Source organism: Gobius niger (assembly GCF_951799975.1).
Source record: "Gobius niger genome assembly, chromosome: 13".
Classification (NCBI taxonomy): Eukaryota; Metazoa; Chordata; class Actinopteri; order Gobiiformes; family Gobiidae; genus Gobius; species Gobius niger.
The window spans coordinates 7,291,323-7,318,377 of record NC_136864.1 but is presented as its reverse complement, the minus strand read 5'-3'; the positions used below and the strand labels follow the sequence as shown (position 1 = coordinate 7,318,377).

At 37.9% G+C, this 27,055-nt stretch overlaps 1 protein-coding gene across 2 annotated transcripts in view; it reads right to left on the bottom strand.

Annotated features, from left to right (window-relative positions):
- Positions 1-3,398: 3,398 nt before the first annotated feature.
- Positions 3,399-27,055, bottom strand: part of gnal2 (guanine nucleotide binding protein (G protein), alpha activating activity polypeptide, olfactory type 2) — a 92,357-nt gene continuing 68,700 nt past the window's right edge. The window contains exons 6-11 of one of the 2 annotated variants that reach the window (XM_079569808.1): positions 15,092-15,220; positions 11,569-11,627; positions 8,907-9,027; positions 5,449-5,579; positions 5,300-5,367; positions 3,399-3,929 (exon numbers count right to left, since the gene is read on the bottom strand). In XM_079569808.1, the coding sequence (XP_079425934.1) occupies positions 3,783-3,929; positions 5,300-5,367; positions 5,449-5,579; positions 8,907-9,027; positions 11,569-11,627; positions 15,092-15,220 (655 nt within the window). In that variant the 3' untranslated portion in view covers positions 3,399-3,782. The remainder of the gene's footprint in view (positions 3,930-5,299; positions 5,368-5,448; positions 5,580-8,906; positions 9,028-11,568; positions 11,628-15,091; positions 15,221-27,055) is intronic. The other variant, XM_079569807.1, reaches the window with a different exon arrangement.

The window sequence follows — 27,055 nt, the reverse complement described above, 5'->3', positions numbered from 1 at the left end:
CAAAGGCAGAGTTTATTTGCAGTGCGTGGATGTCGCTGTCAATTACCAATTACCAACAAAACTTCAAACTTCGGACACATTTAAATCCTTCCATCCCGATCGCAAAAGCCGCTCGAAAGCTCTTGAAAACGGCGTGAAGCGCGATACGAGGCCTTTTCGGAGGAAACTCTCTGGCGCTCCCACATTCAGTCGCACTGTCAGACTCGTTTATGTACAGCTCACACACACTCTCTCTCTCTCTCCCGGAAAACTTAAAAAGTCCTATTAAAAAATAACACCAGGTCGGTCGCGATTTTGGACACTTCTTCAATGGATTTCCAATGTCTGTTTAAAGCTGTGAAATTCAATTAATTAATAATAATAATAATAATAATAATAATAATATAATAGTAATAAAATAAAATTACGAACAGAAGAGAGAGAAAACAAAGGCATGGCGCTGTCGTCACTGCAGGTAAGTGGTTAATTTGCATAATGTATACAGGTTTTTAAGGACTTTTTACCCCCTACTTTTTATTTTAATTGTTTCCTTTTTTTTTTTCTTTTTTTTTTGAACCAAACAGCATTTCCGTAGTTGCTTTTTTTTTTTTTTTTTTTTTTTTCCATTTCGTATTTTTTTTTTTTTCCTTTTTTTTTTTTTTTTTCCTCATTTGTTTTGTTTCAGTTTTTTAATAAACCAGAAAAAATCTAAACTCTACAGAGAAAGTGCCCTACCCGCAGTCGTGGTCAGGCTGCCGATAAGATTTGACATCAAGCTGTACAGCGCAGTCAAAAAACATACTTACATCATCAGCTCATTTACAGGTACAGCCATATCCAAGGCACAAAGATCTACAAGTAGATTCGTTTTTCTTTCAATTAAGTTGTACAAAATAATATTACATTTTACAGTCTGTACAGGATAATCCAAACCTTGCACAGTGTACAAGTTTTTTTTTAAAATAAGAGGGAAATTAATAGCGATACATTTTCTCTTCCGTCCTCCTCTCTCCTCCGCCCGATCCCGTGGTTCGTCTCGCGCGGTGTTTTTTTTTTTTGTCTGAAAGCTTTGGGGGGAGGAAGAAAAAAAAACAAAAAAAAAGGAAGAAAAAGAAAGAAGAGTGGGGCGGTCCCGAGTTCGTAGACAGGTTTGTATGTAGGAGGCGGGGAGAGGGGGGGCTAAGGTGCAAACTCAGTCCCGCGTTTTGACAAAAGAAAAAGAAAAAATCCTTCGAAAAAGTGAGAGAAAACGACGGAGATGTGGGGGGTGTTAATAATAAATACGGTGATGCTACATTGCGTGTGTGTATATGCTTTCCTCGAGACTTCCCAACAAAAGAGAGAGAAAAAACAAAAGATTATTAACCTGAAGCAAAGTGCATTTAAAAAAAAACAAAAAAAAAACTTCATACTCATCTTCTTTCTCCGTCAAAAAAAAAAAAGCGTATATGTCGGGAGGAAGGGGGGGGGGGGGGGTGTTATGGAGGGTTTTGTTTCACACGTTAGCGACACCTAAGCCTCGAACAATGAGGTCCGGTTTGGTTTCAAGTTTCACACCCAACGGGGATATATAGGTCCGGAAGTTGGGGACGAATTTAAAAAAAAAAAAAAAAAACAAGAAAGAAAGAAAAAGAAAAGTCGATGGAAAAGCGTAAAAAAAAAGAAAGAAGACACGTCGGGGCAAAATTAAGGAGGTAGCGCGAGGCTTGAGGCGACGCTTTTCGTCGTAACACCGCGTTACGCAACATCAGTTCAAAACGTAACAAAACTTTTGCTTCATTGTGAAGGAAAACAGCATTTTGTGATATTTTCCTCAACTTGTAATCACTTTAAAGCTTTTGTAAATGTGTAAATATACCACCAGACCTAAATATAAAGTGTTAGGTACAGTGTTAGGTTAAATCGATCATGTTTTTGTTATTTGTTTTGCCTTCGTTCCTGATCTGGCCCACTTTACTCCACTTGTTTCGTGACATTTCTGAGCGAGTCTAAGGTTTTCTAGCTTGAAATAAGAAAAATAAAGGTGCCAATGGGACGAGAGTAACTTTCTCACCCGCTGGCAAATAAATCCATCTGAAATAAGACAGAATGTATTGAAACGAGTCAGAAACGTCCCGGAGCAGGTGATGAAACGCGGGTTAAACGTTCGCCCAGCTAAAGCTAAACTAGTCAAAACAACAACAACATTCTGAATGTGAGACTTGTATAAACAAATATAAATATAAATGTTGGGTCTGGGAGGTTGAACCTGGATTTTTTAAAGAAAGTGACAATACTTTTTTGAGCCTTTGTTGTGATCGATCAGGTCATGGAGCTCATGATAAACAATGACAAATAAATGTGTAACAATAAAGAAGTCTTTACCGATATATTACTAATGTACTCAAGTACATTTTGCAAGTAGTTTTTTTCATACAGTACTTTGTACTTCTACTTTAGTAATATAAAATGTATCTGTAGTATCTGTTTCTCACTTGAGCAAATAAAAGTAGTAACTCATGACACTGTGAGTACATTTTTAAGGAAAAATCTGTATTTCACGCGTAAAAAATATGTATTTTGTGTTGTTACTTAATTCTTCATATATATTTATATATATATATTTAAATATATCATATATCATATAATTGATACATTCTTTGAAAATATTAAAATGTTCACATAAAAATTTTGTCTCTCATAATTTATGTCACGACTGAAACATAAATAAGACAGTTACTCACAGCACTCAAGTAACATTGCCTTAGTAATACTTTTTTTTACTCTTATTTGAGTAAATATTTGGGATACTCTGGATACTCTTCAGGAAATCCACTTTAGGAGCTCATGATAAAGAACGGTTCATAAATGTGTATAAATGCTAAACAAAGAATGAAGTATTTACATGTTATTAACAGAGGCGGGTAGTACTCTAGTACTTTTCCAAGTAACTTTATGAATATTATTTCATAAAGTTTTGAGTAATATTAAAATAAAGTATCTGTAACTCATGACACTGAGTAAATCTTCATGGGAAAAGCATAATAAAGATCTATTTTATGTTTTGTTACTTACATTCTTCATATATATTTATTTTAAATATACTTTATGGTATTTCTTTTGAAAATATTAAAATTTTCACACAATTTAAAGTTGTGTCACTACTGAAACATAAAGACTGTGGCTCAGAGTACTCAAGTAACATTTTCTTAGTAGTACTTTTTTACTCATACTTACCACTACTTTGTACTTCTACTTAAGTGAACGTATTTTAAAGTAAATATTTTGGCTACTCTGCAAACAGATTCAGGAAATTCTGTTTCGGAGCTTATGATAATCTCTGGTTAATAAATGTGCAAACATCTTTAACAAATAAAGAATCAAGTCTTATATATATTTCTGTTTTAAAGTGTGTACAATCGTTATAACACAATATGTTACAAAATGCGGGACATCGAAGAGAAAAGTCCTGTTACCTTTTGAACTGTTACATGAAGACGCGGCGCTAAAACAAAGTGCGGCTGAACAAGGCTCGTTTAGTGGAATGACAATGAAATAAGGCGTTTTAAAGCAACAAAAAATAAAAATAGGATTGTTCTAAAAAGAAAGAAGAGAAATAACCAGCGGCACACACGTCAAACTTTGTTCCCCCCCAAACTTTTCCTTCAAAAAAAAAAAAAAAAAACAACAACACCGGGTTTTTCGGACCAGCGTCTTTGAGAAAAAAGTAGAAAAAAGCTAAGTTAGAAGAGGGTTTTTTGACACACTTCAGTAGTACTTCATAGTCCCGGGACAGAGGGGCGGGAGAGGGGCGAGAGGGGGGATCACAACAGTTCGTACTGGCGGAGGTGCATTCTCTGGATGATGTCTCTGCAGTCGTTGAACACGCGCCGGATGTTCTCTGTGTCCACGGCGCAGGTGAAGTGCGGGTAGCAGTAGTGCCGGCCGTCCCCGCTCGCTGTGCTGATCCGCTGCAGGGGGGGAGGGGGGGAGCGGGACGGGGCGAGAAGAAGCACCCACGCGTCAGAAGAGAGGGAACATGTGGGAAGGCGGGGCTTATACAGGTGGCGGCAAGTCTAATTTAGTACTTTCTAATGCCATTTTTTAGCTTATCTCATTTCTTAAAGGGATATTTCAGGATTTTTGACATAGGGCCTCATTTCCAAGTTATCCAGAGTGTTGCTGATTTCTGAAGATTTATATATTTATTATTCTTCATGCAGTACTTATATTTAAAGACTTTAGTGGTGCTAGGCTAGTGCTAGGCTAGTGCATGTCTATGGTAACTAGTAGCCTGCATTAAAAACAGTCTGACCCAAGCACAGTGCACCTGAGGCAAATCACTTATAACACCAGACTACCCATATAAATGTCTGTGTTGACTGAATATTTTTTCAAATATAACCATTTTGCATTTAAAAGAACTTATATTTGAGCAGCAGCAGCAGCTTCCTGGTTGTAGCTACGCAGCGGCGGAGTGATCTGCGAGGTGACCGGATCTACAGTAGTTTGTTTACCTGCGGCCGGTCTAACGTCGAGATGCACTTCTTTGTCAAGCTGCACTGACAGTATCAACGCGCATGTGCACATGTCTTTGTCTCTCATTAAAAACGAGTTATTAACAGCTGGTAAACTTTGTCTTGCATAATATTACATAACTAAAGAGCAGTCGAGTCTTTCCTGAGCAACTTCTATTACATTTAAACGGTCATGCTTTCTGATTATTGACAAAACTTGTACTTTTTTTGTTTTTAAAGCCTATATTTTCAACAGACAGATATTTAAAGGCAAATTGTTTTAGCAGCTACGTCATTTACTAGTTACATGTAGAATAGACTGCTTAATTCGACAGTAAAATTTATGAAATCATGTTAATTGCTTAAAAAGCGGAACTCGATGGCTGAATGTAAAATGACTCGATAGTTCTGCACATGCGCAGCAACGAGAAGTAGTGCAACTCGACAAGCCGTCTGTTTTGATTGTACACCAGCATTACTACACGTGGAATTCACAAAGGAGCTTTCTACAAATCAGATATGGCAACGTTTGGAGGACGAGCCCATGATTTTGAAGAGGTTTTTAATGCAGGCTACTAGTTACCATAGACATGCACTAGCCTTGCACTAGCGTAGCACCACTAAACTCTTCAAATATAATTGTATGAATAAAAAAAACAAAGAAATCTTCATGGCTCAATATATCGAGCTTCAAATTAAATTATCGTGACAGCCAGGCCTTAGTCTGGAATTTCCGATGTATTTTACTACATTGAGATGAAATAAAGTGATCTTAGCTCGTCTGTCATTTAACTTTGTGTTGTGTTGATTTCAAACAGACTCACCAAAAACTCGTCCCGGATGAAAAACTTAGCTCTCGTGACTCTGGGATCCTCGCCGGGTTCAGGGGTGGCTATGGCAACGACACAAGGCACGATTAACTCCCAAAAAAACACCATCATTTACAGTGAGGAACAGCTGCTCAAACACGCACCTTCATTTGGTATGGTGTAGCGAGCATATTCTGGGAAGTAGTCTTCGATTTTGGATTTTCCAGCTAATACTTTCTCGGCCAACATGTCCTGCTTGTTCAGGAATAAAATGACCGATATAGTGCGTAACCATCTGCAAAACACAACAGGAACACACAGAACATTCTTGTTATTCGCAGAAGTACAAACGTTTTCAGAAGTCTCATTTGTACGTGTAAAGGCTCGGGGCTAGACCTGGTTTAGTCCCGGCCTGTTTCTGATCAGATCTTTCATAGTCCACAATTGGTTCTAGATTCATATTTGGTTGCGACCTCACAAAGTCCTGCTTTAGGGAACACTTCATCTATTGTTTATTAGTGGAAAGCCTCTTGAGGTCGACAGAACACAGAATAGACAGAAACAGGAGCGAGCAAACGTTTACAGGCGATAAAAACAAACAAAATACAAACAACAACAATTACTCAACACAAAACTGACTGAAATAAATGCTAATAAATGCCCCATCGACCTCCCCCCTCCTTCAGAGCCAGATAATAAAAGTGAACAAGTTTAACCTCTTACCACCCGCCTGAACCAAATGCATTCTGTCCTCTTTGGCCATTATATAGGTCTGTGTAACACCTCATTTGAAAGCTAAGACCACAAAAACTGATCTTTTTCCTTGCGCTGTTGCTGTGTTGTGTAACCATTTTTATGTTTTTTTGTCACATTTTTGTTGAGTTTTTGTCACATTTTTGGTTGAGTTTTTGTCACATTTTTGTTTAATTTTTGTCATATTTTTGTTGAATTTTTGTCACTTTTTGGTTGATTTTTTGTCACATTTTTGTTGAATTTTTGTCACTTTTTGGTTGATTTTTTGTCACATTTTTGTTGATTTTTTTTCACATTTTTGTTGAGTTTTTGTCACATTTTTGTTTAATTTTTGTCACTTTTTGGTTGAGTTTTTGTCACATTTTTGTTGAATTTTTGTCACTTTTTTGTTGCGTTTACATCCTTGTTTTCTTCTCATTTTTTTGTGGTTGTTTTGGTGCTTTTTTCCCAAGAAGCTTTTTGTTTAGGGTAAAGCCAAACTGGAGAAAATGGGATCCGTTCAGGTGGGAGTTAAAAGGTTAAACCCCCACCTGAACCAAAGGCATTTTCTCCAGTTCGGCTTTACCCAAATTTAAAAACTTCTTGACTGGAGAGCAACAGTGTGATGCCTCATTTGAAAGCTAAGACCTACCAAACTGATCCTAACATTCACACACACATTTGTCACATTTTTTAAGTCATGTTTTCGTTGCGTTTTCATCACATTTTCGTTTCTTTTCTTTTTTTTTCCGTTGCTTTTTCATCACGTTTTTGCTGCTCTTTCGACACTTTTGTCAAGAACCTTTTAGTTTTGGGTAATACCGAGTGAGTGAGTGAGTGAGTGAGTGAGTGAGTGAGTGAGTGAGTGAGTGAGTGAGTGAGTGAGTGAGTGAGTGAGTGAGTGAGTAAAATGTATTTATATAGCGCCTTTCACAGACCAGGATCATAAAGCGCTTCCCATAAAAACATACTGTAAATAAGAAAGAATAAAAAAAGAAAGATGTACAAGACAGATATTCTCAGCAGGTGAGCACCACTAAATTTAGCAAATAGTCCTAACAAATAAGGACCATTTACTAGGGCTTGCATAAGAGATGAAGATGACTAAATAAAAACTACTAAATAAACAAGAAGCTATTTGAAACAGAGACAAGGAGCCTTAAGATGAACAAATAAGACCTAGAGAAAGAGGTTAAAGGAATAGGCCACCGTTTTTATATACTAAGATATGTTCTTACCTCACTTTAGTCGAGTTAATATATCCCCGTCTGGTCATTGTCCGCGCGCTCTGTCACGCAAACGGAGCACATACGCAGCCTCTCCCATATGTGACATAGCTCCGAAAAAGCTCACGATAGAAGCTACCAAGCTCTTCCACGTGTTCCCTATTTAAATAAAGTTACGTGAAGTGTTTTCATGCGAAGTATATTTACACAGAAATGTAGCATGTCGATTTTATAAGCAAATAAAAAGGGGGACTATATTGTGAGGCGTAATGATACGAGGAGTAAAACGTCCGCGCAGTAACTCCTAAAGGTTATTGACGGAAGTGAGCGGGGGAAGTCTTTAGGAGTTACTACGCGGACGCTGTGCTCCTCGTATCATTACGCCTCACAATATAGTCCCCCTTTTTATTTGCTTATAAAATCGACATGCTACATTTCTGTGTAAATATACTTCGCATGAAAACACTTCACGTAACTTTATTTAAATAGGGAACACGTGGAAGAGCTTGGTAGCTTCTATCGTGAGCTTTTTCGGAGCTATGTCACATATGGGAGAGGCTGCGTATGTGCTCCGTTTGCGTGACAGAGCGCGCGGACAATGACCAGACGGGGATATATTAACTCGACTAAAGTGAGGTAAGAACATATCTTAGTATATAAAAACGGTGGCCTATTCCTTTAAGGATCTCATTGAGCCTGTTCCACTCTGATGGAGCCTCATAATAAAAGGCTCTACGTCCACAGCAAATGAAACGCACTGTGTATGAAGATGTTCACACTGTGTTTCTAAAAAACATCACTGGAGACGATTTCGAGACTACTCAAAGATGCGCAAGTGGGTGGAAACACAGATCCAGGCATGTTTTTGATGAAAAAACAACATTGTAACAGAGTACAAAGCTCTAACAAGTCTATTTTGCACAACACCACCCCTTTAACCTCTTAACTCCCGCCTGAACCGAGTGGATCTTTTTCCTCACGTCATCAGATTATTATTTTTTTCATCTTTTTTTGTTAGGTATTCAACTCATTTTTGTAACTTTTTTGTCATTTTTTAATCACATTTTTGTATTTTTTCGTCAATATTTTATCAATTTTTTGGTCACATTTTGTCACATTTTTGTCATTTTTTTTGGTCACATTTTTGTCACATTTTTGTTTAGTCATTTTTTTGTCACATTTTTGTCATTTTTTGGTCAATTTTTTATCAAATTTTTGTCATTTTTTTGTCACGTTTTGTCACATTTTTGTCACATTTTTGTTTTGTCATTTTTTTTGTCCCATTTTGGTCATTTTTTGTCCCATTTTTGTCATTTTTTTGTCAATTTTTTTGTCAATTTCTTGTGACATTTTTGCCACTTTTTCATCAATTTATCATCACTTTTTTTGCCAATGTTTTCTCACTTTTTCGTCACATTTATATCATTGTTTTTGTCTCAGTTTTGTTTCTATTTTCACAGCTTTTTCCAGAAGCTTTTGGACTGGGGTAAAGCCAAACTGGAGAAAATGTGCTCGGTTCAGGTGGGAGTTAAGGGGTTAATCTAGCCTTGTCAGACAACACCGCAGGGTCTGTCCAATATGGCGGCTTACTGTGTGCAAAAACTACAGTAGCTAAATAAAACCTGTGGACTGTCATTGATATAAAAGCAGTTTTCGTTTCCCACCTGTTGTTCCAAATGCTGCGGAAGAGGTCCAGCGCCTCCCGTAGTCTGTTGGTGTTATTGTCTTCCCTTATTACCATGTTGTAGCTGCTGCTGGCCACCACGAAGATGATCGCGGTGACGTCTGGGAGCGAGAGGAAACAGGGTCACGAATTTCACTAAAACAAAGTCCCTCTATTCACTTTGGAGGATGAAGGATGTACAAGTCTCTCAAAATGTAATAATAAACAGGTCATATGTTTTTGATGCTGAATTTGATCCAACAGGACAGGAGAGGTGGGCATGTCGTCGACAAGATAATATTAAAACTGCTGTTGTTGAAGATTTGCAAATGTATCTCCATAGTCAAGAAATGTGGGGAAACAAGTGGAAAAAAAGTGGGGGGAATTGAGATTAGATAGGGGAAAAATAGGGGGAAATAAGGGAAAAATGAGGGGGATAGGAAATATTAAGGGAAAATGTATTGTAAAATTTGAGGAAAAAAAATAGGGTAAAATATTAGGAAAAATGTGTTAAAAACAGGGAAGAAGTAAGGATTAAAAAAAAAGGGAAAACAAATAGAATAGATCAGGAAAAATAGGTTAAAATGAGGGGGAAAATAGGGAGAAAAAAATAGGATAAAAGTTAGGGGGGGGGTGAAGTATGGGTAAAAGAAAAGAGAAAATAGGTTAAAATGAGGGGGGAAATAGGGAGGAAAAAAACAGAAAAAAATAAGATAAAAATAGAGAAAAGTTGGTTAAAAATGAGGAAGAAGTAAGGGTAAAAGAAAAGAAGAAATACGTCAAAATGAGAGAAAAAATAGGGAGAAAAAAATAAGATAAAACTAGGAAAAAATTGTTAAAAATTAGGAAGAAGTAAGGATAAAAGAAAAGAAAAAAATAAGTTAAAATGAGGAGGAAAATAGGGAGGAAAAAACAGAAAAACATAAGATAAAAATAGAGAAATGTTGGTTAAAAATGTGGAAGAAGTAAGGGTAAAAGAAAAGAAAAAAATAGGATTAAAATGAGGAAAAATAGGGTAAAGATTTTGGGGGAAAAATGTGGAAAGTGTTTTTTGTTTCCTGCCCTTTTGAAGTCGGTTCAGGACAAAGCGATGTAAATTACTATTATTATTTCTGATGTTTTGGAAAAATATCGCGTCATCATCGTTACCAAGAAAGCCTAGAAGTATGTTGAGATATTAATTAGCCCTCGTAGACAGTGAGGACCTTAAGTGTAGATAGGGTCACTAATTACAGAAATATCGTACAAAACAAGTGCATTTTCACAGTTTAAGCCATAGATTTTCTTCCGATTGTGCTTTGTGGGTTTTACCCAGTGGGGGGGTCCGCCCCCTTCACGCTGAAATGAGTACGTGCTAGTGGCAGGCCGTGATATTGCAGCCAGCAGCCCAAAAAGCCCTTTTTGTCATAGACACTCATGTAAAAGGAGCAGCCTGTAAAATGGTCCACAGGGCATCTGGAGTTTCAGACTGAGGCAAATATATTTCTTTAAAATTACTATTTTTAGGACATGGACTTTTTTTCTTCGTAAAAAAATTGTAAAGCATCAAAAATACATTTTTAAAAGTGTTCTAATGACGTGACGTCACCAGGGCCGTAGACGTGCGCGAGCGTGTGCGTGACGACTCATGAACGAGCGGAGTGCTCCCTCGTGTGATTTAGCGGCTGAAGTCTGAGCAAAACAAATGAACTGGACTAAAAACAAGGATAAACGCGAAATAACGAACATCTCAAGTAAGTTTAGCCAAAAACTAAATACGAAATGTATGATGAATATAGCATGTGTTTATAGCATTGGATTATGGTTAATAAGAAACAACTAGTCTACATGTTATTAAACTCATTTCTGAAAATTAAATAATGGCACTAATAACCTGTAACTGTTTTATTAATTAAAAAAATACTAGCAGCATTTAATGTACTTATACCATTATTTGTGTAAGTAGAATGAAACACAAAAAAATGCATGATTTCTGCATCTGTCCTGGATCCAGTACAGTACAGTACAGTACAGATAAATGCTATGTAAAAAACAATTTATCACATTTTACCAATGAAAATGTAATATAAAACACTTTTGCAGTGCTCATTCTTTGTATTTCAGCCAAACAATTCTTGTTGTGATGTTATACTAGCAAATACAGTGAAGTAACAACTCGATTTTTATCAATTCTATCACAATATCAAGACTTCCAGCACTTACGAAACTTCCCAGAAAAGTGACCGAGCGGAAGTTCATGAGCGCGGCTACGTACGTCCGAAGGGCCGCTAAGCGCCCGGTTGTTCAAAGAGCGGGCTAAACTAGCTTTTTAAGCCCCGCACTGACAAACTAACCCCCAAAGTCATCGTAGCATGGTAGCTTATTCGCCTGAAATGGCCTTAAAAAAACATTTTGTTTTTAAAGAACGATGATATTAAGAGATTTGACTTTTTGCGTAATGGCGTCCGCTCCGCTCTGAAGCTTCGTCGGCAGCCGTGCGCGCTCACGCTGCTTTCACCCACTTGGGCCGTAGGGAGCATAGATACAGGTGACGCGTCATACGGGTACTTTGGGCCGCAATGGCGGACGAAACTGGTTTCATGCGCCACTGAGCACCCCTATGTAAAGAGATAGGAGCTGGGACAGCATGCCTTATCCAGTTTATAATAGATCCATGGTTTTACCGTTAAAGCATTGGATCCATTTTCGCCTCTCGTCTCTCTGGCCTCCAACGTCGAACATGCTGCGGACAGATGCAAACGTTTGATCAGAAACAACGGGGAAAATCTCTGTGGAATCTGCTGCCCTCGTGTGGTCAAACAGGGCTATGACAGGAGACTGATATAATTCATACTGATTTATAACAAGTGTTTTGATTGTTATTTATTTTCCTTTAATCACAACCCATGTTTCACTCAGTTATATATCAAATTTGTGGCCATAAAAATGTTATACTGTCGTTTCAAACAGTAAATTAGGAGCAACATGTCAACAAATAGTCTTAAGATGCAACTCTCCACAATGTCTGGCACCTCTTAAAACTGACCCCTGAGACTTTTTATCAAGTACTAACCTTAGACCTTTAGACTTTTTAGCATAAAAATGTAAAATGTAAAAAAAATGTTGAGCGATGTCATATTTTTCCAATAAATTTAGATTTAAAGACGATTTTTGCTAAAACATGGCTAACACAACTATATTTAAAATTGTGCTGAAGATTGTACCCAGTTTTCTTTAGTTTGACCATTTTTGTGATGTTTATAGTTTCACTTCCTCATTGGACTCTGACAGGAAGTGACACAGATAGAGGTAAACAATTTAAAACTGTTGCCGTGCCGACCATGTTACGTTTATAGCTTTACTTCCTCATTGGACTCTGACAGGAAGTGACACAGATAGAGGTAAACCATTTTAAACTGTTGCCATGCCGACCATGTTATGTTTATAGTTTCACTTCCTCATTGGACTCTGACAGGAAGTGACATAGATAGAGGTAAACAATCTAAAACTGTTGCCATGCCGACCATGTTATGTTTATAGCTTTACTTCCTCATTGGACTCTGACAGGAAGTGACACAGATAGAGGTAAACGATTTTAAACTGTTGCCGTGCCGACCATGTTATGTCAATGGGAAATGAGTTGAACTGATATGGAACTTTACCTCTATCTATGTCACTTCCTGTCACTTAAAAATTTAAATTAAAATAACTTTTCTGCCCAACATTTCTCCACTAATTTGCTGCTTCACTGAAATAAAATGAGAATTATTTTCTTACAGCAGATATTATCCATCTAAATAAGTCATATTTTCAAAAGCATCAAATCGTGGCACATTGAAGGCCGGTTTGAATGCAATTTAATGTCATGTGATGGATCTTTTTACTGCTGTCCTGCTTTATTATTGCACCGGATGATGCTCGTTGATATTAAATGTGGCGGTAAAGCAGTGTTGAAATGTGGTGGCGTTTCAGGACCTAATGTTCAGTCCTCAGGCCCGACAAACCTGACCCTCCGGACAATAAGGCTGAACACGCTGTGCTCAGACCAGTGACATAGCGATGCCGTGATGTTTCCAATACGATAGTAACGACCAACATTAGCCGCGCTGCAACAGTGGCCCATTCAGCACGACACTTAATTCAATGGCCGCTTTGACCCTGGCGAGCGGCGGTGATAAACCTCCGCGCCCAAAGGAAAGCACCGTCCGATACTTTGTGAAATCAATCACCAGTTGTGATATAATTTAATACAAAGGCCTGTTTCAGCGGGAGAATAAGCGCTGTGTGTCTGCTCCACCGGAAGTGGGTCAAAGGCTTATAAAACCTGCCGCCGCTGTTACAGGAAGCGCCCGTCGATAACTCTGGGTCGGACCGGGCACGAGGGGCACGAGGGGCACGAGGGGCACGAGGGGCAGGGCAAAACGCACAAGATTAATAATATCAATGAAATTATCTTTAAGTGTCATGATCACTAACTAACATTTCCAGACATAACTTCATTACTAATCTTCAGCTGAGACTTTCGGGAAGTTCCACCCATCGTTCCGTCTACACATGTGGGAAGATGACAAAGTATTCTCATTTTCGGAGACACAAATAAAGCTACATTAGTCAGTAAGTGACCGATCCTTCCAGGCTCTGGAATAATCTTCCGTCCTCTTTGCGCTCTATTGACTCTGTTGATACTTTCAAAAGCAACTTTAAAGGGATATTTCAGGATTTTTGACATAGGGCCTCATTTCCTAGTTATCCAGAGTGTTGCTGGTACCTGGAGATATTTTTTTTGTAATTCATGCAGTTCTTATATTTGAAGAGTTTCGTGGCGCTAGGCTAGTGCAAGGCTAGCACATTTCTATGGTATCAGCTAGCCTGCATTAAAAACAGTCTGACCCGCTCCACAGAGCACCTAAGGCAAATCACTTATAACACCAGACTAACCATATAAATGTCTGTGTCGATAGAATCATTTTTGGAATATAACTGACCTTGCATCACATGAATGATCTCATTTTGAGGGACTATTTTCTAGCAGATCACTCCGCCGCTGCGTAGCTTATACAACCATGAAGCTGACGCTGCTCAAATATAAGGTATTTTAAATGCAAAATGGTTAAAATTACTCTATCGACACAGACATTTATATGGTTAGTCTGGCGTTATAAGTGATTTGCCTCAGGTGCTCTGTGGAGCGGGTCAGACTGTTTTTAATGCAGGCTAGCTGATATCGTAGAAATGTGCTAGCCTTGCACTAGCCTAGCGCCACGTAACTCTTCAAATATAAGAACTGCATGAATTACAAAAAAAATATCCCCAGAAATCTGCTCTGGAACTTCTACCTCTATCTATGTCACTTCCTGTCAGTGCCTTTAAAAAACGAATTAAACATTTCTTCATTAATTTGCAGCTTACCTGAAATAAAATGATATATATATATTTTTTAAACGGTTATCCATCTTGATAAATCATATTTTCAAAATCATCATCAAGTACAATCGTAAACTAGGGGAACCAAAAGCGTGCTGGCTTCACATCTTACAAACATGGGGATGATGGAAATATCGTTTGGCTGATAGACTAATAATAATAATAATAATAATAATAATAATAATAATAATGATAATAATAATAGTAATAATGCATTGGTTTTATATAGAGCTTTTCTGGACACTCAAAGACGCTTTACATTGCACTATTCATTCACTCCATACTCAGTGGTGGTAAGCTACTCTTGTAGCCACAGCTGCCCTGGGGTAGACTGATGGAAGCGAGGCACTACTCACTCACTCACTACATTCGCCCAGGCTTCCTGGTGTTTCCCAAACGGTCTCCCATCCAAGTATCGACCAAGCCCTTCCCTGCTTAGCTTCCAAGGTCTGACGGGATCGGGCAGAGCAAAGGCGGTGTGGCCACAAGACTAGTGGTTAAGGCTGCTGCACAAACGATTCAAGTGCAGCTCTGACCATTTGGTAAACGTCTCTCCCTGCTCTTTACCTCCTTTCACCCTGAGCTGCCCAGTCCATGAAAAAGCCTGATATTACTGAAGTGTTTGCCTGATTGTGGCGTAATAGCTGGTTACTTGACGTGTGATGTAGGGGTTTAAACGCGGGGCCGTGGTTCATGGAAGACCATGTACTGACATTTAGTGCAGCCCCATCATGTCTGAAGCGTGTGGATCGTGTAGATCGTGTGGACGTCTCTGAAACTTACTGAAAGTTGACTTTATCTACTTGGAACCGCGTCTCGAAAATCCCTGAAGTTAAAACTCTGCAGCGTAGCAGGTCCTGGTCCGTCGGTGTGTAGTCGCTCTGTCTTACCGAGTCGATTCTGTCCAGGAAACTGAAACACAGACAGGCAGAAATGTGCTTAGACTTTTATATCAGGGAGAAGAAGACGGAAAGGTGAACATGTAAAAAAGAGGTATCAATCAGGAATAAGCATCTATGAGAGAACAAACAGACAAAAGCCAAAAGCCATAATATATAATGGAAGGCAACGTCCTCTACAAACACAGGGTTTATACAGAAGCAAGTCAAATTCAATGCTTTTTAATGCCACAAACACAAACGCAAATCTGCTCATGTTTCATTTCTGGAGATTTGCATCATTTCATCAAACAGAGGAAAGAGAACTGGACAAAACGGGAAAGTTTTGAGCAAAAAATGTGGTAGATTTCAGCGAAAACTGAGCATCATTTTGGTATTTTCATTGAACTAATACAGTATAAAAATGTGATTAAAAAGTGACAAAAATGTGATTAAAAGTGACAAAAATATGATAAAAATGTGTTAGAAAAGTGACAAAAATGTGATTAAAATGACAAAAAAGTGACAAAAATATGATAAAAAGTGACAAAAATATGATAAAAAAGTGACAAAAATGTGATAAAAAAGTGACAAAAATGTGATGAAAAAGTGACAAAAATGTGATGAAAAAGTGACAAAAATGTGATGAAAAAGTGACAAAAATGTGATGAAAAAGTGACAAAAATATGATAAAAAAGTGACAAAAATGTGATGAAAAAGTGACAAAAATGTGATGAAAAAATGACAAAAATGTGATGGAAAAATGACAAAAATGTGATTTTTAAAAAAGTGACAAAAATATGATAAAAAAGTGACAAAAATTTGATGAAAAAGTGACAAAAATGCAAACAAGTTCTGAAAGAGTTTAAAATGTGCCTTGTGAACTGAATCCTAATAAAACCACACAGAGAAAGAACATTGTTTGATTTGGAGAAAGCCTAATATACTGTAATAGGAGTAACCTTTGTGATTTGATTGATTGAAGTGAAAGAAAAAGTACGTGTTAGTTGTAGTAAAACTGTTGAGTCCCGTCATCAGGCCTCACATCATTGGAAAAACAAAACAACTGATTGATATTTCAGATTTATGTTCAACCTCTTAACCCAAATCTTAAAGCTGAAAAGAAAAAAGTGGCAAAAGAGCGACAAAAATGTGCCAGAAAATTAACAAAAACACAATAAAAAATCGACGAAAACACACGACGAAACAGTGATGAAAACGCAACAAAAAAGTGACGAAAACACAATAATTATAAAACACAAAAACACAACAAAATGTGACAAAAATGCGGCAAAAGGGAAACTAAATTGTGCTAGAAAGGCGTCAAAAACACGACTAAAGAGTGATGACAAACAAACAAAAAAGCCATGAAAAAGTGACAAAAATGTGATGAAAAAGTGACAAAAATGTGATGAAAAAAACATATAAAAAGTGATAAAAATGCGATAAAAAAGTGGCAAAAATGTGATGGTCTTAGCTTTCAAATGAGGCATTACACTGGCCTATTGTCTGTAAGCTCCAGTCAAGAAGCTTTTAGATTTGGGTAAAGCCACGTTCATCCAAATAAAAATCCTTTAGGAGTTTTCACAGGGCACTACATTACTTCAAAGACACTATATCTTTACCATTTCTAAACCTCGACCCTGAAAACAAAAAGCTTCACTAAAGGAGGCGGCCATGTCTGCTGCTGCTGTGGAGGCCCGAGCTGCTCCCCCCGGGCTCCAGCAGAGGGCGCAGCAGCTCAGTCTGGGTTATTTCTGTCTGGACTCTGTGAAACAGCGGTTACATAAGGCTGGGGCTGAAGGAGATTCAGAGAGAGCAGAGACACACACACACACACACACACACACACGCACACACACACACACGCACACACACACACACACACAGCAGCTGCAGCCGCGACGGGACGCGAGCCGGACCGGGCCAGGACTGAACCGGGATTTGGCCAGGACTGAACCGATGCCTATAAAAGGACAAAACTATAAGGCTTTATCGGGACTAAAACGGGGATGAACGAGAGCGGAATGTGGACAAATTTCAGCAGCTGAAGTTAAATTAATGCTCTTCTTAATTCAAAACATAAACACACGATTTTCTAAAGCAACAAACAAGCACAAGAAAACATAATTCATGTCATTTATAATGTCCGACAATCCCCACTAAACAGAGAACTGATGGAAAATGCCGATGCTTCAAGGCAAATTGAGAACAAACAGGAAACTTTTAAGCAAAAAAAATCCGTAAAACTGACGTGAAGTTTATGTAGAAAAGCAAAACCAGCAAATTAATATGTTTTTACTCTTTTTCCCCCGTTTTCTAATACATTTCTTTGGAATGGCATTTGTATGAAACGCTTTTCCCACGACACAAGTTCCCCAAAGCGCTTCACACACTGTAAAAAAAAGTCAAGCAATGTAACTATTTCTGAAGAAATGCCTATTCATGCTTTTTTATGATATTTAAAGTGCACATGACAGGTTTTAATGACTTATTCAGATGGATGAAATCATTTTATTTCTGTGAAGCAGCAATTTTAATGAAGAAATGTTGCGAATGAATCTAATTTAAATTTTTAAGTTACTACATTTTTAAGCTACTGACAGGAAGTGACATAGATAAAGGTAAAGTTTAGAGCAGTTTGACTCATTTCCCATAGATACAGACGGCATCTCGTCATAGAAGGGGGCGTGGCTTGGCCGAGGGGGAAAATAGAATCTTTAGAGAAACACCATTTTTCACTCTTTTTAGCCATTTTCTGGTGGAAAATGAACTTATTTATCACACAGAAGTAAAGTCAAGTGTAAATCGGGCCCATATGGATATTTTCTCACAGCAGATTGATGTGATAAAATGTGATGAAAAAGTGACTAAAATATGATTAAAAAAAGTGATAAAAAAGTTATAAAAATGTGATGAAAAAGTGGAAAAAATGTAATAAAAATGTGACGAAAAAGTGACTAAAATATGATGAAAAAAGTGAAAAAAAATTGAAAAAAAAATTGATAAAAATGTGAAAAAAAATTGATGAAAAATTGATGAAAAAGTGACAAAAATGTGATTAAAAAAAAGTGGAAAAATGTGATAAAAATGTGATGAAAAAGTGACTAAAATATGATTTAAAAAAAAAGTGATAAAAATGTGAAACAAATGTGATAAAAATGTGTTATAAAGTGACAAAATTTGGTCAAAAATGCAATAAAAAAAGAATCCCCAAAACAGCAACAGAAGAGTGACAAAAGCGATGAAAATGTGGCAAAATCCAATAACAACACCGCAACAGTGCAAGGGAAAAGATCCACTTACATCACTTTTGTAGGTCTTAGCTTTCAAATGAGGCATTACACAGGCCTATAGGCTTTGATTTAGGAAAACTGAACTGTAGAAAATGCACTAAGAGGTTAACTTATACAGTAAAATGAGTTGATCAACATCCTTATTTCGGAGCAGATTTTGTGAATTCTCTTAACGCAACCTTTCAAACGACTTCTTAATCTAATCTTAAACCAAACGTCCAGCTTCGTCTCCGCACACTCGGCCGACGCACGAGGGGAAATAAGGAAAAAAAGCGCCTCTGCAACAAAGCAGCGGGGATATTTGTGCTGCGGCTCTTGCAGAAACTTGGCGAGGTTATAATTACTGAACGCTTTGTGACTGCCATGTGACACGAGTGCTATTGGGAGTGCAGCGGCCAGTTAAAAATAGGCCACGCAAGAAAGAGGGAAAGTGGATGAAAAGAAGAGGTGACGGCACTAAAAAAAAAAAAAACCTTGCACGCACCACGCAGTTAGCATTAAATAGAGATAGTTTTGAATCAACACGTGAGCTGTAAGGGAAGGAGAGAGCGTCGGAAATGTCCAAAATCGCCTTTAGCTGATCATCTCCATGTGGTTTTACTTTGTATAAAACCAAGACAGTAGTTTAGACAACTGTGAAAATCGTTTAAAATGCATGACCCTTGTATAGTTAACAGCACATTTTTTAAGTGTTACTGTTCAAAATGAGACACAGATCATTCAAACCATATAAATGTCTGTGTCGATAGAATAATTTAAACCATTTTGCATTTAAAAGAACTTATATTTGAGCAGCATCAGCTTCGTGGTTGTATAAGCTACGCAGCGGCGGAGTGATCTGCTAGGAAGTAGTCCCGCAAAATGTGATCATTCATGTGATGCAAGGTCAGTTATATTCCAAAAATTTCTCTATGGACACAGACATTTATATTGTTAGTCTGGCGTTATAAGTGATTTGCCTCAGGTGCACTGTGGAGCGGGTTTTTAATGCAGGCTAGCTGATACCATAGAAATGCGCTAGCCTTGCGCTAGCCTAGCGCCACGTAACTCTTCAAATAAAAGAACTGCATGAATTACAATAAAAAAAATCACTCTGGATAAATAGGAAATGAGGCCCTATGTCAAAAATCCTGAAATATCCCTTTTAGCGAGATCAAAAAAGATGAGTTTGAGGCTTTATGTCCAGAGTAGACGCCGAAAAACCCTTAATACAGATCATTTTGAAATAAATCCTTTTTGTAGTCCCTCTGGGGTGATACAAGTGTTCATCCCCCTGGTGTCTCTGGCAAGAAAACCACACTTGCAACTTCCCTGCACCGGGTCGGCGGCGCAATACACACTAATAGAATGATGAAGAAGAAGCTAACAGGCTAACGGGCAAAGCTAACTGTGGGCTAGCACCACTTAAACAGTATTTACAGCCAAGCTTGAGCGAGAAAAAAAAAGATCTCTGTGGTGTAATTGGATGTACAGTATCCCTCTGTCCCTTTGTCTTTTCTGTCAGCGTAGTATTTACTCTCACGGACAATTAATGAGTTAAAAAAAACGCAATATGCTACAATACCTGCAGTGGCGCTTATGGCCTCTAGGGGCATGAGTTACTTAGTTCTGCTTTAAATTACACTTTCCCAAATAAATGTATCGCAAAACATTGAATCAGTGCAATAATTGAACTTGTTATTGTGAAGATTAGGTGTTTTTTGTTTTGTTTCCAGGTTAAAGTTCATATGTTAAGAGCCCAAATTGGACTTGTTGTTGTAGATTGCTGACATATGAGGAAAAGAGGAAATGCAAGTTCTTTCGTTTTAACCTCTTAACTCCCGCCTGAACCAAGAGGATCTTTTTCCTCATGTCATCAGATTTTTCTTCCATCCCTTTTTTGTTGGGTATTCAACTCATTTTTGGAATTTTTGGGTCATTTTTTATCACATTTTTGTCATTTTTTTTGTCAATTTTTTAATCAAATTTTTGTCATTTTTTCGTACATTTTTTGTCAATTTCTTGTGACATTTTTGCCACTTTTTCAAAAAATTTCCTCACTTTTTTGTCAATGTTTTCGTCACTTTTTTGTCACATTTCCATCATTGTTTTCGTCTCAGTTTTGTTGCTATTTTCACAGCCTATTTTCCCAGAAGCTTTTGGACTGGGGTAAAGCCAAACTGGAGAAAATGTGCTCAGTTCAGGCTGGAGTTAAGGGCTTAATATCTTTACAATTGTGAATAAGGGATAGAGCCAGGTTTAAATGTATGTTTGGGATTTGAGATTTCATGTTCAGTTACTGGTGAAAATCTGAACAAACCCTTATCGGTCAAAAAAAGTGAACTAAATTTACCCATAAAATACTTTACAAATCCGATATTCCCCCGACATATTCCAGCGTTGTCGTGTCACTTGCTGAAACCCATGCGGCCCGTGCTCTCGCTCCTCTGTTTGATGTCAGCGCTCGCTCCTCTCTGTATTCAGCCCAAACACGGCGCTCTCGCTCCTGCGGGCGCGGCTTCAGAGCTATGTTTAGGCTTTTCAGGTGTGGACACTATCACTTTTAATAATACAGCCCGGGACTCTTTTCTTTTTTTTCTTTTTTCTTTTTTTTATCAACCCCAGAATAACCGCAAAAGTGCACCTGAGGTTATAATGTTAAACAGCAAAATGAGCGAAACGCCTTTCATCTTTCAAGCCTCTTCTTTTTGTTTTGCGACTATTACAAAGTTAGAACGAGGGGGCCCGGGGCGGCGTCCACGAGGTGCGGGTCACATGTTCGGAGCTCAGACAGAGGAGAAAGGGAACGGTTTGGAGACGAGTGGGGACTCAGTCAATCAGTGGCTTTGATCGTTTTGTTATGAAGGAACTGCTCATGCGTGACGCGTTTAAAGGAGAACAAAGTATCAACGAATGCAGAGAATAAACCAGGTTAACCTCTTAACACCCGACTAAACCGAGCACTTGTTGTACAGTTCTGCTTTACCCAAATCTAAGAGATTAAAGAGAAAAGGTGTCAGTATGGCGATGAAAACGAGGATGAATATGCAACAAAAATGTGACAAAAAAAGCCATAAAAAAGCAATGAAAAAGCAAAAAACATGACAAAAAAGTGAGAAGGAAAAGCCTCTTCTAAAATGTGACAAAAAGGTGATGAAAACAAGACAAAAAAGGAACAAAAACATGTCAAAAACGCTTCAAAAAATGTACAAAAAATGACAAAAATGCAACAAAACTGCAACAAAACTGCAAGAAAAAAGTAACCGAAAAAGTGATGAAAAAAGCCACAAAAAAGTGGTGAAAACACGACAAAAATACAACACAAAAAGCAACAAAAAACAACAAAAACATGACAAAAAAGCGAGAAGAAAGGAGACGACAACACGCCAAAAAATGCTTCAAAAGTGTGACAAAAACATGGCAAAAAAATAATGAAGAAAGCAACAAAATCATGACAAAAAGGTGACAAAAAAGAGATGAAAACACGACAAAACCGCTTCAAAAATGTGAAACAAAACACGGCGACTGTTGCTCTCCGGGCCGAACTGGAGAAAATGGTTCAGGTGGGGGATAAGAGGTTAAAGGCCACTGTATCTAGTTTGTCCCTTTTTCAGTTTGTCCGTTTTTAGCACCGGCGTGACTTCCGGGTTTATGATCGCTCGTAACAAGCACAATATACTGTATAAGTAAAATGTATTTCGCTGCACGAGGAGTATAAAAATAGGTCCCGCCCCTTTATGAGAGACCTCCACGGCTCTCGACGGTCACAAAAATTAAATATGATAAATATGAATAAAACCAAAAGCAAAAATTTACAAATAAATACAAGTTCTCTGCATTTACAAAACAAACAAATCAATGCAAAATATGAAATGTAAGTAAGGCGACGCTGAGGTGAAGTGAAAGGTCATTTTAACAAAAAAGTCAGTGAAATACTGTTCATATAAAATGCACTACCGCTCAAAAACCTACAACAACCTACAAAACTTTCTGCAAAGAGCAATATTAACTACAATAAAGCAGGGTTTCGACAGGTGGAGGCAAGTCTAATTTAATGCATTTTAATGCATAAATACAATATTTTAAAGAGACTAGATGCAAGTTGGTTATTTTATTCTCACTACTGCCACCTCAGGTCTTACACGTAACTGCAGTCTCTATGTTAAGCTTGTGCATGACGGCACTTCGGACCAAAGTAACACCTTTCTGAGTGACAGTGCAGGATTTTAGAGGCAGTTGTGGTGAACAGGTCTGAGCTCATTCTACACATTAGGACATGGCTGGAACATGTAGAGGGAGGAAAATTTGAACATTTTTAAACCCCGTATAGTCCCTTTAATGCCGCAAATGCAAAAAAATCTCAGCATATTTAATTTCACAACTTTTCTTAACATTCAATCAGGTGAATGAGGGAAAACTTTGATTTTCTAACTAAATTGGAAACAACAGGCAACTTTGGAGCAAAAGATTGTGTAATATTTCAACTGCAGCTGAATAAGTTTCAGATCATAGTCTTTGTGTTTTGGACAAATGTATGCAGTAAAAATAGTTGAGCGATGCGATTGTTGTGGGTTCTGTCTCTGAGAAGAAAAAAAAGAGAAAGACATTTTAGGGGAAACGATTATCTATAGAAAAAGGAACCAAATATTACAGCACTCTGTATGTTAACGTTGCCCGTCGTTCTTCTATTTAAAGGATTTACCTCATTTTACTTCTATAGATGGAATGAAAACTATTTTTTCCTCCTTGACTATATTGTAAACTCAATTGTTTGTGAGGAAAACAGTGTGCATCCAATTATAAAATATTTGTATCAATTTCATGAACTTTCAGGCTATTTTTCTAGCATTTTTGTGAAAATGACCCTGGAAAGTGACCCTGCAAGTTGCCTATAAACTTGTCCCTGTAAAGTATTTGGATGCTACAAATATATTAGGAAAGTTACGAATGAGTTTGTCCCACAACTAACATTTTAATTTAGTGGCTTCCCCTTTCATTGTTTGCAATCAAAGAATCAGGTATAGGGCCTTTAATGCCAGTTTAAATGCTTAATTTTGGCAAAATCTTAAATTCAATGCCTATTAATACTTTTTAATCCCCCTTGGACATCCTATAAAACCACATTCCTACAAATATTGTCACCGGCCAAACCTTGTGAGCAATTTACTGAGATCTCTCCCCACGCTTTCATGCCAAAAAACATAAAAACGTAATAAGATCTGAACACAAACACGTCCTACACACTGATGCAAAACATTGTAAATCCTTCAACATAATCCCAGCCCTAAACCTGCTTTTTCAAACTCGTTTCTCTGTGAAATAGTGACACTGTAGCTCTACAAAAGCCCCACAGCAGCAGCGGTGTTGGTGATGGTGGTAGTGCAGCCTCTCATGTGCTCATTTGACAATTGGCTTGACTTTTTTCAAATAGTCTTTAATTAGGCGAGCAGAGGAGCGCGTCAATAGTTTCCATATTTTGTAGCGTAATGGACTTTCCCTTCGGTCGGCAGCCGCTCCGGACCAGAGAGGCCATCGGAGTGATTCTAGGAACTTCAGCTTTAGCCGAACTGTTTGGCAAACGCACCGGGAAGGACATCGGAGTGAAGTCAGGGCCGGTCACTGCGGAGCGACCTCCTGAACCGGCCCAAACACGCATCCATGTATACAGGGATTAGCAAGACAAATGTCACGCTTTTAATGCCTTTTTTATATAGTCATAACGCCACAAACATGAAAGATCCCTGCATAATTCCTTTCTTTAGATTCACAAACAGTCCATCAACAGAGGAATGAGGGGAAATGGTCGAGCAAAGTCAATTTTTTCCAAGAAATTCAGTTGGAATAATGACTTTTGTTGCTCTTCAATGCCTTGCAGAAACCTTGTAAGTAACAGAGGTGGGACATAGTTTACATTGAATTCATTTTAGACTGACACACTTGGTTAATGTCAAGATGTTTCATGAAATACTAAAGCAAAGGTGTTCCAGAAGGACTTTTTTTTCTGATTATGGAGCAAAGAGAACAGGCGAAGGAGGAAAGAGGGGATGGAGACCTGCAAAACATGACACCAAAGTCATTCCCTCCACTAATTTAACTCTAACATTAAAGCAGTAATAACTCATGCCCCTAGAGGCCATAAGCGCAACTGCAGGTGTTGTAGCATGTTGTGTTTTTTTACTCATTAATTGTCCGTGAGAGTAAATACTACGCTGACAGTAAAGACAAAGAGAGAGAGGGGTATTCTCCATCCAATTACACAAGAGATCATTTTTTTCACTCAAACATGGCTGTAAATACTGTTTAAGTGGTGCTAGCCCGGAGTTAGCTTTGCCTGCTAGCCTGTTAGCTTCTTCTAGGTGATTCCATTAGTGTGTATTGGTGACTCCGGTCCGGTGGCAGTCAAGTTGCAATTGTGGTTTTCTGGCCAGAGACACCAGGGGGAGATGAAAGACCCTCCAATCATCCCATAAACTCTTGTATTACCCCCAGAGGGACTACGGGAAGGATTAATATGGTAAACAAGTTACTTGGTATTGCTTTAAATACTAGTGCCGCACCATCAAGTTATTTGAAATGCAAAAACGTTTGATAAAGCCATGAATGATTTGAGCGTCAACATGTCAATGTTACGGCCGGGCTGTTCCTCGAAAACAACGAGGAAGTGATATTTTCAGAAATGTGTAGAAATGTGTTGCAAACATCTTCATTTAGATTACTTTGTCACTCACAAACCACAATTTGGTTTAGGCAAAATTAGGCAACTTTTGAGCGAAAGTAATATTTCAACTGCAGCTGAATAAGTTTTAGACCATAGTCGGTGTTTTGGAAAATAGTTGAGCGATGCGATTGTTTGGGTTCTGTTTCTGAGGAAGAAATATATTTTCAAGGAAATTTTGATTTTAGGGGAAACTATTATCTTTCTATATATCTATATGTAGTGGGGAAAAAAGTATTTGGCCAAAATCCAAAAGGAAGTCAATGGGGAATTGATCATATACTTTTTTCTCCCACTGTATATATATAAAATATTCTTACTATTTTTCCCCAATTCTGTCTAATTTATTTTTAAAAATTCCCTATTATCTTCTAATTTTCCCCTAATTTTTTCGGATGTTTTTTCACATTTTATCCGCCTATTTTTAAAGGTTTTTTCCCCATTTTCCACGCATATTTTCCCCACTTTTCCCCTGCATTTCTTGACATTGGGAATAAACACAATATGGTAAAATTGAATTATTTCTAAACAGCAATTTCAATATTATTCCACTGATCCATGAATGAAAAAAGCTATGAAAATCTCCTCTTACACTTTAATCGTTGTCTCTAAATACAAAGTGCCGCATCATCAACATATTACTTTTCTCTCCTCCTCCTCTCACTCTGAGTAAACAGTGTCTTTTTCTTCATCTTCACATCATATAAACCCGGATCAAGTGTCTCCAGATAAAAGCCATTACAGAACTAGAGAAATATCGTGTCGTGTTGCATCATCCCAGTGGAAATGTGGAAGTTTAGGATTTGAGAAGGAGCAGTGATGTGGATCCCTCCGAGTTCATCCTAAAAATAGCCCTGGAGCGGAGACAGCGCTGAAAGTCCGACCAAATCGAGAGTAAACACAGGTCTCTGCGCTGTCTCACGGCCGCCATCTTTCCTCCAGCGCGGCTCCGGGTTACGACATGTAGGAGGGGGAGAAGGAGAGGAATACACCGAAAAGCGCCTGTTTAACGTCTCCGAGCTTCGCCGAAAATAGACCCGCGGCGGAAACTGCTTCACTTTTTGACAAGAGCGAGGTTTGCAAATCGAGTAAAGTCAGGAACTAAACTCACACAAATATGACTTCATAAAAATGAGATAACCACGGTGACACAGGGAAGACATGCAAGTGCAAAACTATTTCTTTGTAAAACGTGCCGTAGAAATGTACTGGATTGAAAATGTACAACTTTATGTAGAGTTTCCCCTTTTCTGTTGTTTTTTTTTTACTTTGAAATGATTCACACTTCCACAATCTCTTACCCAGGAAAAAAGGTTCTTGAAATTATTGATTTGGGATTAAAAAAATTTAAAAAAAGAGGTGGGTGAATTAGCTAAGATATTGACTCATGGACAAGTAAAAAGTAGTGACCCAAAGAAATCCTCAAGTAAAAGTAAAAAAGGACTTAAAGAAGCGAGTAACTAAAAGTCTGATTTATGCTTCAGTTGTGACGTAAATTATGAGAAATCCTAATATTTCCAAAGAAAATGCCATAAAATGTATTACAAAATCTACATATTTCTGAAGAAAAAGGGGCACAAAACATAAACTATATATTTAATGTTGACATAACGCTCTTTATAACTTTACAAACTTTGAAATGGACTCACAGTGGTTGAAGCAACATTGTTTTACTCAAGTAAGAGTAAAGATATATGATATTACTCAAGTAGAAACCAGACCATGACTGGACGGCAGGGCAGGGCGATGTGGCCTAAAATCTATATCACGATATGAAAAAGAAATATCACGATAACGATATATTTAACGAGATAATGGTGACAATGGACAAATGACTTCAAAATCCCAGCCTTACACCTATTGGGAAGATTAATTCAGT